The 12,027-nt window shown below is 37.0% G+C and overlaps 1 protein-coding gene across 6 annotated transcripts in view; it reads right to left on the bottom strand.

Moving 5' to 3' along the window:
* Nucleotides 1-407: 407 nt before the first annotated feature.
* The window catches only part of LOC105431558 (uncharacterized), a 206,345-nt gene continuing 194,725 nt past the window's right edge, over nt 408-12,027 (bottom strand). For 2 of the 6 annotated variants that reach the window (XM_089081946.1, XM_089081948.1), the window contains 4 exons: nt 11,758-11,922; nt 10,142-10,289; nt 7,582-7,831; nt 408-6,456 (listed from right to left, as the gene is read on the bottom strand). In XM_089081946.1, coding sequence (XP_088938072.1) covers nt 6,219-6,456; nt 7,582-7,831; nt 10,142-10,289; nt 11,758-11,922 — 801 coding nt within the window. In that variant the 3' untranslated portion in view covers nt 408-6,218. Of the gene's footprint in view, nt 6,457-7,581; nt 7,832-10,141; nt 10,290-10,721; nt 11,923-12,027 lie in introns of those variants that run through there. The other 4 variants (XM_089081944.1, XM_089081945.1, XM_089081947.1 and 1 more) reach the window with 3 other exon arrangements.

The raw sequence follows: 12,027 nt of genomic DNA, 5'->3' as shown, positions 1-12,027 counted from the left end.
TTACATGAATCTTTCCATTGCAATAATAATTCAAAGTTTAATATGAATCGATTATTCAAATCAACTCCTTTCGAATCATATAAATTTAGCTACCCTTCACTAGATGGCGATACATTTTTTGTCTGTATAAAATTAATTCTGCTTTCTAAAACTAACAATAGTATAAAAATAATGCAATGTATAATATTAAGAAATTGAAAAAAAAACTGAGCAGGAAAAAATTATTAAGTTAAGAATTTTAGAATAGATAGAAGAGATTTAATTAACCTATTCATAGATCAATCGCATAAAAATGTTTATTAATGCATAATCAACAATTCGCAAAGTGTAAATAATCATTTTTGAATTAAGAAAAAAGGAGAAAGAATTTATTTACGCAAGTTATCGGCGAAATGGACTACACAAGATTCAACACTTCACATGTTAATGATTTATTAACTTAGTTTCACATACAATAGTATTATGCGTGAACGATCAAACATTGTATAAACAAAATTTACAAAATAAAGTATAAGTCTTTACAGCTAAAAGCTACTAATAGTAGTGGATCACATAGCTTCATACTTTTTCTCGGGTCCGGCAAATATTGCTCTTCCCGAGACTATCCTTTTTTTTTTTTTACTTTGTGTTCTATCTCTCATGTATGTATATATATATGTATTTATATTTATATTTATATATTTATATATATTCATATTTATATATTTATATTTATATATAAATATTATGCCAAGTGTTAAATAGGGTAGCCTTTTTAGCTAATTCGTCCTAGCATGGAATTCGGGTGCGGGGGGGGGAATAGGGGAGGAAAATTCGGGGCGGGGGGGGGGAGGGGAAGTTTCGTCGTACATATGTATATTACACTCATTTAGATTTAACGATCTCTCTCCCCCTCTCTCTCTCTCTCTCTCTCACTCTCTCTCTTTCTCTCTCATAAGCGATTCATTCATACGTTCATTCATTCTTCTCCTCGTAAATATAAAATTATCATCTCTTATTGTGTAATACCACTGATAATTGATATAATACGTATATAGCTATATTATTTGCAATAATATTTATATTATACATCGAAAGTGCATTCGGTCGTGTCTCTCCTAAATTGGTAATGCGATCACGATAAGTCTCGTTTGTGTGTCCCTACTAAACAGAAAAACCGTCCAGTCTCCTCTCCTCCTTTTTGGTGCCGCTTGTAATCGCATTCGTTCGCTAACAGGATTCCGTTCTTCGCGTTTGCCCCTTCGTTTCTGTCACGGTTTCTTCGCGCATGCACCCTCCTCCGTCATATACACCTTTTGCGCGCGCCTCACGCCACACTGTACATTCCGTTACAGGGGGATAAAAATGGCCCGCACGCTCGCACTTTTTTTTTTTTTCTTTCGTTATATCTCTCTTAAAACACAACAAGCGAACGAAACCGCTCCGTAAATACTCTCTACTTTTGATAAATAATAATAGCAATAAATATCTGCCGAAAATCTCGTGAATTTTACTCACGCTTCTAATAACTATCGGTATATAATTCTCCAAAAGATTCGCCGCGCGCGCCTAATAATCGTCTGTCCGATTAAATCGTCAACCGTATTTCCTTATGCTAAATGCCGTAATAATTTCTCGTTATTTCAACAAAATCATCTCGTCCAGTCGACGCGACGCAACGTGCATGGGAATTCCGACAATGTAGGCCTTTCGTTAAACTTACGGTGTCGAGCTGACTGAGCCATCGAGGAAGAAGTTTACCCATGAACGATCTATCATTTGATTCTCTCTTTTTATTTTTTTTTTTTTTTTTTTTTTGACCGAAATACAATCTCTTCGCGACGCGAGAAATTAAAACTGAAAGAGCGCGTTGAAGACAAGACTGTAACTGTACGCGTGGAACATATATGTCGTAGACATTAAGAGCCACCTCACACCCATTTTACTTTCATGTTGTATAAAAATGTGGCATGTACATATTTTAAACGTACTCTCTACTTATATCATGCTAACGACCCGTAAAGAATGTTCTTATAAAATAGCCCTATAAATATTTCTTCTCACTTTCCGTTACCGACACGTCAAATAATTAGAAGCCACAATTTTCGCTTTTCGTTGATGGAGGTGCATTATCATACACACGCCCGACATCGTTCGCTCGACAGCTCGTGTACCTTTTTCTTTTTTTTTTTTTTCCGATACCGTCCGCCGACATTCGCGTTTAGCATTAGACAATCGTGCCCACCGACCGTTCATCGCACGGCGTGATTATCAATAAGGCGCATATATATATGTATATCTATTTACAATATTCATGGAAAATATACAAAGGACATCGGCACTCTCTACAGTATATATTCTCGATTCTTTTCTCTTTTTAAGACATTTGATTCTTGCGCATATGTCACTGAGGTAAGTTTTTTTCACTGGTTTTTAAACTACAGTCATTCTCGCGTTGCACGTCCGAGAGAGCGAGGAGAAAGTGCTCTCAGCAAACTGGTTCATATCGATCCCAAAGAAGAAAGAACTAGCAAAGATCCAGGCCGAATTGCCAGAACCGTTTTTGCAAAAATCAACACATTCACGAAATTACAAATTTTTCGATACATACGTATACATTTGTCATCTTCTTTCGCAAACGTGCATTTGTAAGAGAAACAATTGTAAAATATTTGTTGATGGCCGAAATATATCATGTGTTATTAAAAAAAAAAAAAAAAAAAAAATGATGTCGCAAGAAACGACTATGTTGTTGAAAAGATTACAAAACAGTGATGCAAAAATTTAAAAAATTTTATTACTGGTCTTATTAATCATTGAATTTTGTAAAAGCGGTCCTCGATTATTCAACTATGGGTTATTCGAGACGAAGGAAAGATCGGATGAAATTAGAAACATCTTAATTTTAAACGGTCCCGTTGTGTATGTGTGTATGTGAGAATGTATAAGAATGTGTGTGTGTGTGTGTGTGTGTGTGTGTGTGTGTGTGTGTGTGTGTGTGTGTGTGTGTTACAGCGATGCCAGCCATTCGCGTATTCTTAAATTCTCCTTATTATCTTTTATTGTTCGTTCTTCATTTTCGCGTAGCATGCTTCGCCGAAAACGTGCGGATTTCGAAGAAAATTGTCATTCGCGGCCGGTGATATGTTTTTCGCCATTCATCAAATGGAACGTTGCGTCGCAACGTATCTTGGTCATGATGAAATGCTACGAACCGTGTCACGGGAAGCGATTCTCCTCTGTCGAAGATTTTTTTTTTTTTGTTTGTGAAACTTAGCAAGTATAATATGTGATATCGCGAGCTTTTGATTTATTTTGATATAAGTGTCCTTAAGTAAAGACGCGCAGTTGGGAAAACCGTTTGTAAAATTTTCCACGAGCTTTACATCGTCTACGATATTTATGAAAGTGGCCTAAGTCATGATTACGTGGAAAAATTCAATTAATTATGCTCCTCGTGTGTTATGTAATCGTCGTGTCGCATATCGTAGAACGCATATCTTAAATCGCACAGAAAAGATATAGCAAAGATGGATATTTTCTATATTTAAGCTTTGTAAGTGTACACGTTGAAAAATATTTTCTGATAGTCTCTCTTTTCCAAGATCTGATTATATATGCGTCACAAAGTAAAAGATATGACTCAGGCAACTTTCCGCTTCACGAAAAGACAGAAAACGTACGTAGTTTTGACAAGACTTTGCCTGCAGTAAACCCTCCTCGTGAATGGTCTGTGATTTCCCGCAGATATATGGCGACATCAAGCAGTTATCTTTTTGATATAAGAGTAGTTCCATTTTAATCTCAGAAGCGCAAATATTCGCTTACAGACTCGTCGCGTACACATTTCTGCGAACGATGATTTATTCGTATATAATCTAATTGCTTCAGATGTTGGCCTGCCTTACAACCGAGTTATTCGTTATCATGACGGTGTTATCATCGTAGTTGACATATTTACAACCGTAATATAACACTAAAAAATCTGTACGCGGACCCGTATAGTTAAGTTATTACGCAGCCGGTGCATTTAACAACAAAGTTTCTCAACAACGATCAGGATGCACGCGACAATTAACGCATTTTCTTCAAAGAAAAATCCAGGTCGTGAATCATGGAAAACGTAAATCAAGAATCGCGCGATCTTTTTTGATACTTGCATCTTCTTTATTGTCTGTCGTACGTTTTTTTCCGAAACGCGTCGGAACTATCTCGATGTTGTGTAAACGTAGATTCGAGATTTTTAACCTTCGAATTCGCTGTTCATTAATAAACTATCGTTCTTGAAATTAAAATCAAATTCCACATTCGTATATGCACTTTAGAGAAATATAGTTGCCAAATCGCGATCGCGGCATCGTGCAATTGAATTACGTAATTACAAGATTTACAGGGCGAAACGTAGACGAATGTAGAGCCATTCTCTTCGAGAAATTCTAGTTCTAAGGTATTTCAATTTCTTACACCTCGAAATTTCGTTTCGTTTAAATTCACCTAATTAACACTATGTAATTTTTCAAAACGATCTATGAAATCTCAAAGTGTGTCGTACATTATGAAAAAGATCTGAATTAAAACGTCATTAAAAGACCAATCGCTCGTGTCGTTACTCGTTAAAAATATCGGATGCCGAACTTTACAACGGTTTCCGATTCGCTTCGCTACTGTATATACTAAATCGACCCGTGAATTATTCAGTCGCAGCGTGTTCCGGGTTTACATCGTTCGAGGAACATCGTTTAAAAAAAATGATCGCGCAGATCAAAAGCGTCCTGCGGACGCGTGTGAGTTTAAAATGGTTCAACGAGTCTGCAGCACGACGTCGTCATGGTAAAACAATGATCCGTACATTGTGTATAGCCTTCTAAAAAAATGCATTATTCTCTACGGATAGTGTAATGAAGGTTCGTTCGCAAAAATATCTTTTTAAAATACTATACACGTTTGCTTACGAAACCGCCCGAAATACGTGGGCGAATACACATATTTTCAGGGAACATCCACGCCTCCCAATCGCACGTGTAAATTGTAAAAACCGCGCGCGGTAATCGGGAGATGATTTTAATATACATCGTTATAGAAAGTTTGCGTTTCTAAACGCCGCTCTTTGCGTTACCTCCGTTCCAAAAGAATCGGTAGACGAGCGTTTCGTCGAATAAATAATCGTATGACGAATTATTTGCCTGTGTGTTCAATCGTGATCTCCTTCTACCAATTCGAGAATGTCTCTGTGAGAAGCTGTCGGCTTTCTACTTACTTTCTGTGGTTACATACACGTGTGTTAGGGTAAATAATTTAAGAATGCATGCTGTAGGCCTATTTTTGCTGAATCGGCCGTCATATGTTTTATAACATTTTTCCGATCGCTATTGATGGTTTGCAATTGTAATTTTACACGTCTGACCGTTTCTCTCTGTTAAAAACGACGGACGTTATTTATAAACAGAATATGCCAACGATGTTGCAGCAGATGCTACGATTAGGCAATACGATTATTTATCGATAAATTTACAGAAAGGATAAATGCTTGCCAGTATCGTAAGACTGTTCTAATACAGCTGTATGTCTAATGCCACATGGCCGTCGCTTCTGCATCCAAGAAATCGAAAATTTTTTCTTCGACTCGGTAAATTATAGACAATTCTTTTGATTATTATTAGAGACGTTCCATTATCGGAACACGTCCCAAAGCGTATTGATTAAGCTACGAGAAGCAATTTTAACATGTAGGAGTAAAATTGTACAATCTTTTGTTCGAAAACCCTCGCGATGACACCAGGAAATGACACCGACTGTTCGGATGCAGCAAGTCACGGCGATTCAGATTTGGTACGTGTCACGTTTAAAATAATTCTCTAAATTTATATCATTCGTATCGTTCTAACGTAATATCGTAGCATCGTGTATTTCTGCGCCGGGTTCGATTCGGATTTTCATTCATTCGTGTTAAATTCATTATACGCGCGTAACAGAATTCGTTTCACAGCTGCGCTAAATTGTGCCCGCATTACAACCGCTACGGTCGCGATTAATAATTGTTGATTGAAGCAACGGAAATGTATCGGTATAATTTATGGAACGTGTAATTCGTATAGTTTCATTATTAATAATTTATTAAACTGAAACTGGGTTGGGCTAATTACATTTCTGCGCGAAGATCATCGATACTTCGCGGTTTACGACAGGCGAAAGTTGTCGACTTCGCGGACGTTTCGCTAAACAATCGTGATCGAGACGGATCACCGGCATTGTTTCTGTTCGGCTTTGGCATGGTCCACGATAGTCACGGCCCTCTTCGATCGCTTAGCCTCCGATCTGCCGGCGCCATTGATGCCCTTCGAACTGGTTGCCGGCAACGACGTCACCTTCGCCGACTTTTTCATATCTTTCCGCTCGCTGGAGGCTTCTGTCATCTTGTCCAGTTCCGCCATCGCCTCTTGTATCGCGTTTTCCAATTGCATATTCAATTTACGACTTCTAGAAAAATAGGGGAGGAACGAGAAAATCGTGCAGTTAGTACAGATAATCATCAGCGACCGCGTGTGCGATTCAATCGATCAGAATAAGAAATCACTCATAATCTAAAAGCTGAATAATCGCGACTAATAATAAGTTTTTCAAGCATCAATAATCGATTATCAGGCAATATAAATAGCCAGACAATAATTAATGTACGTGATACTCTCTCTTGCCAAGAAAAAAATCGCGTAAATTAATTACACATAGAAGAAACTATATTTCTTTTTTCTTTAAAAAAAATTTACGTATTAGAGATATTTTTAACATTTATCTACTCGATTTCCTGTCGTCATGTGTTCAAAGTCAAAGCTACATATTTAATATAGATAAAAAGAAAGGGGAATGAGAAGAAAGATGGCTGAGATTGAAGTCAAACCACTTAATATAGTAATGTCCAGCACATAAAAGTAACAGGATCCTTTTGGCAAGTTAACAGGAAGAATATTGAACCGCAGCTATGCAACAAGCTATGCGGGATAGATTTAATTGGCTGTTGGTTTGTTTATAAATGCCATACGATTACGAAAATAAGAACTCTCTAGTGAAGAGATTTGCCATTAGAAATGAATTCATTATTATGAGATTCTTTGAAATATGTTCGTAAACCTGCCTCTCACTTCCATCGCGATATAACGCGATGAAAAAGTGAGCAATTCATTTTTTGTTTTGTCCATTTTTTAATTAAACTTATAGAGTTCTATTTCATATAGCATTTATTCATTCATTTATTTATTCCTTTAAAGAGATATATAATTATATTATTATATTTAATTAAACATAGTAAATTAAGATTCATATGACATCACGTGCATCTTACACAGCCCCAGAAAAGCGACATTTTGTGCAATTGTCCATTTTGTAACATTTATTAACACTAAATAAGAAAGTAAGTTAACGTGCCTATGTCACAGTTTCCTATCCGATCAAATGCCGGACGTAGAAAAGAGAAGATAATATAGGGATACTCAAGCATCTCCCATTCTACTTCCCCCTCGATTTTCGAACAATTTTGCATTAACGCGAGACGTCTCTAAGAGGCTCTCATCTTTCGATAGTTCATCCCTGTCGGGGTGGCTGACTCACTTCCTAAACTTTTTACGGGCGCGATGGTGCGCCTCGAGGCCTTCGGAGAGAGACTTGAGGGCCTTGACATCGACTTGGGTGCGACCGCCCCCGCCCCCGTACCACCGAACCCAAACTGTCATAGTACCCGGGGGGCCCAAAGACTCGATTTTCCCCGGCCAGGCCGGACTTCCTCTTGCTGCGCCCCACACTAGATCACCGACCATCAGTTTCCATTGGTTCCCGTCCTCTACGTCCCTTGTCTCGGCTACTGGGGGTTCCAAAGAAGGCACGGTGTTTTTCAGACTTTTATGATCTCTCATTTCCGTGAGATTGAAAAAGAGGTAACATAAAGAAAGCCCATCTCCGAAAAAAAAAAAAAAAAGTTTTTTTACAGACATATTAGATGGGAAATTAGCATGGAAGTTAATTAATTAATAATAATATATCCCTTATTAAAAACAAATTATGTTTCTCTTCTATCGCCACGATTACATTAATTCAGGGTAACAAAAATAATTTAATTAAAAAAAAATCTGATACATTTGTGGAAAGACGTTTTATATTATTACGTGTAGCATCGTGAGTTTTATATAAATGCAATGTATTTTAAAATCTTAAACCACAACGTTTATTATATAAATTTATTTGGCAGGATTATTTGTGAGTTTACCGAAATGATCAGATTCAGAAATTTTGTCGCAAATGACTTAAATTTTACTGTACAAAATTATGAATGTAAATGTGGCGCGTGACACCCGCGTAATTTCCATCTCATACGTCTGTATCGATCTCGATTAAAATGTGCAACGCATAACAGCAAAACGTTCCGGTATGCTTGTGGTGCGTATCGATGTTTGAAACTGATGGTTCACCTACTTGTTCAGTAGTACTGTAACAATGTGCTTCTTGCTCGCATGTGTGTGCTCGTTAAAAATGATTAGTAGCTTCATTCAATGGTGGTATCAGGCGAGATTAAAGGCAGAATGAAATATCAGAATGGTTCGAACACATGCAATGATTTTGCCGAATGAATGTTGTTGATTTTATATAAATTCCCTTTCTTCTCGTACCTACTTTCACCAATTTTTTTTTTTTTTTTTCGCGTGTTTGCACGTATATCGTTCGAGCAATTAAATTTTTATGCGAACCAGATTTTCATATCGTTAATAAATTATAAGTTCTATTATTCTTAATTCACTGATACTTTATACTGGGTATAAAAAGAATTTATATCTTATAAAATCCATTCAATTTGAAATATGATTACATTTGAATTACAATTGAATAATTTGGATTGTTCCATTCGTGTAATCCAACTTTATACTTCATTATTGTTGATTACCTGACTTGTTTCATTTATATTGTAACCGAACATTCATTTCTCGAATGCTGCGAGATAATTTAGAAAAAAACCTCCATCTTCGGAAATATGCACATGCTGTACGCAAAATATGAGGGTGTATATGTACAAGGTACGTCGAAATAACACACGGTAGTGAGCCACACCCCTTCCGAAATGAACGAATGATTCAAGCCCCTTGAGAATGTGTAATTGCGAGGATAATGGTATTAACAAACCTGACAGCCAATTAGTAAACGCAAAAAAAAAAAAAGAATCATCGAAAACATTATTTACAAACGTGAGAAGTTATTTCTTCATTTTCGTAAGCGACTCGTGGGAGACTCATGATGAACAAAAGGTCTCTTCTTTTTTAGTGCTGATGTCACTTACCTGCTCTCTTCGACTCCTTTTTAACATGATTAATAATGCGATGTTATAACGAATAAGTCGTTATCATAGACTGAATCGGAGAATTCAATTCTGACTGCTCAAAATGGTGCATTCTTCTGGCTTAAAATTTTGATATGAAGAAAGCGATCCTTTTTAGTCCACTCTTGCGCAAGATTCCAAATATTGCGAAAGAAGGCTTTTACCAAAGCAACTGCGATACGGCAAGCTTATGCTTCATGCAAGCATGCATAAAAGGCAATAAACTAATAAAAATAAAAGTAACTATTAGGGCAGGCAAAATGATGGCATACATGATTTTTGATCAAAGCAGCGAAGTGAAATAATGTAATGATTTCTGTGCAATATCTTTAAATTACAGATTCTAATGAAGGCAGAGCTGTAGTTTGTGAAGCACTCTTAATAGTAACGCATTCATACGATAATTATTTAACGACAAAGAGTAACGGGAACCACCATCTTTCTTTTGCGGAAATTAGTACAAATGAATTAGCAAAACAATGATTGATGATTCATATTTCTCGTTGTCATAAACAGCAACTAATAAAAAACATCCTGGCAAAGAAACTCTTTTACGAAACATCTCTCAAAATAGTTGATGTTTATAGTATAACATTTGCCATTAAATCACAAAGTAAAGTTTACAAATAAATATCTCGCATATCTCATGAAAATATTAATTCAGCATATTGTTTTATCAAAAACAAATAGAAAACCTTCATGCTACTTCTTTCTCATCGTTACAAAAGTTTCTTCGCAGAATAGTTTTGCTACTAAGCAGGTCTACTTGTATACGATTAACATCTAAGAGTACTATACAATACTGACCATCTTGGTCTTCATGCAGAGTAGAATGCATGGAATGGATGGAGTCCAGCTTTCGCTTGATTCCGCGGCCGAGGGCATGCTCCCTGCCCTCGCACCTCACCGTGCTCACCACACCTTCGGCTTGCTTCAACGTCTCTGACGTATAGATCTGTCAAATACAACTCGATCAACTCAGGCACAAGCCTACCAATCGCATGCTAATATCATTTCAGTTTATCATTCAGTGCCGATGTATTATCTTGTTCTCTTTTAAATCCCGTTTCATGATCTACAAGAATTTTACGGTTTCTCCCGAGCGAGCATAGGAGACAAGTGCATTTTGCAAAATTTTAATTTCAATATAGAAAAATAAAAAAAGACGAATAAAATTTAAAGAAGAGGAAAATTTGAAAGTTATATCGCCATCGTTGTCTCCGATGCTTTTAATGCAGGACTCACGCGACAAATTTGATTCATTTGATACATGCAAACGATAATGATACCAAAAGAGACAAACTCAAACTCTTACGCATGCTTATGTTGCAAGGTAATTTTTCACCAGGAATATGTTCAGAATCATATAACTTTTATCAGAAGGATATTTTCAGCAAAAATTTATTTTTTTCGTTGTTTATATAAAAAGGGATAATTTCTTGATTAATCCGATCACACGATTAATGATACAATTACATTATTGCAATAATGTATGATTTAAATAATAACGCTACGAATAAACCAGCGTATGCGCTCTCACGCCACAGCGCGGATGTCAAAATTATTAAATACAAACTAATTACAAAAACTTAATATTATCGAGTACTATAAACCGATCGCAACCTAATAATGCCACTGATATCGGTTCCAATTCAATTTACAAATTAATTTTATAGCCCCACGCGAAAAGAAAGCTGCAACTATTCATCCGACGATGAGTCACTCTCGTCAGCGTCATCGTCTTCTTGCGCATATACGAATTGATTGTAAAGATATGGATTAATGTAGGCTTGCTTATTAGGTGTGTAATTAACAACAGCAATGCCATTAGGATCAGATCTGTAATTATACAAATGCGGATACAAGCCAGACGGTTCGATGTCGACAAATTTTTGCGGGTAGCCGACATTCTGCGGACAATAAGAAATCCCGGCATTTGGTCGTTCTAATGATTTCTCTTCGGAATTTTGCTCCATTTCGTCTTGTTCCATAATATGTTGCACAATTTGTGTATCAACGCGATTGCTATCGATGCACGATTTATTATCAAATTTGCCGTTAATTTGCGGCAACATAGTGTAATGAGCATGATCTGGCACTAAGGCTTGCTGTCGATAAACATTCGCATTGGGGACATAGTGCTGGTCATGATAAAGGATTGGCTGGTAATGACCGTGACCTATGATTGGCAACGGATTGACCTCGATCTCCGAATAGGAAACGTCCGTCATTGCTTTACTGACACTTAGTTGATCTTCCACGGAGTGGTCCATTGTGTCTGAATTAATGGAATGATTTGGTGATGATGTGTCCATATGCTCCTGTGAGTCAGCGTATGTGTTTTCTGGGTGTGTCGTATCGGCCGGCTGGTGCATGTCTATTACAGTTAGATGACGGTTGACCTGCTCTACGTGGGTACCAACCTGGATCCCAGTTGTCACTGTCGATTCCACATAGGTCTTTCCGTGCAGACTCGGTTGATTTAACGTAATCTCCTTGGTGGCGATACTCTGCATTCTCCAATCCTCCGACGCCATCTGCGCGTCACCCGAATCCGGTTCGCTGCTTGATACGCAATGAACCATAGGCTGAAAATAAATTACACATGATGTGGAAATTAATAAATGCAATTTTTAATAAAATATGACTTTAAAAGCAGTGTGTTTCCTACGTAATCCTTTTTTGAGTAAGAG

The sequence above is a fragment of the Pogonomyrmex barbatus genome, unplaced genomic scaffold, assembly GCF_055798465.1.
Source record: "Pogonomyrmex barbatus isolate J1 unplaced genomic scaffold, ASM5579846v1 scaffold5, whole genome shotgun sequence".
In the NCBI taxonomy this organism is placed as follows: Eukaryota; Metazoa; Arthropoda; class Insecta; order Hymenoptera; family Formicidae; genus Pogonomyrmex; species Pogonomyrmex barbatus.
Note: the sequence above shows the minus strand (reverse complement) of the source record. Positions and strands in the feature narration are given on the sequence as shown.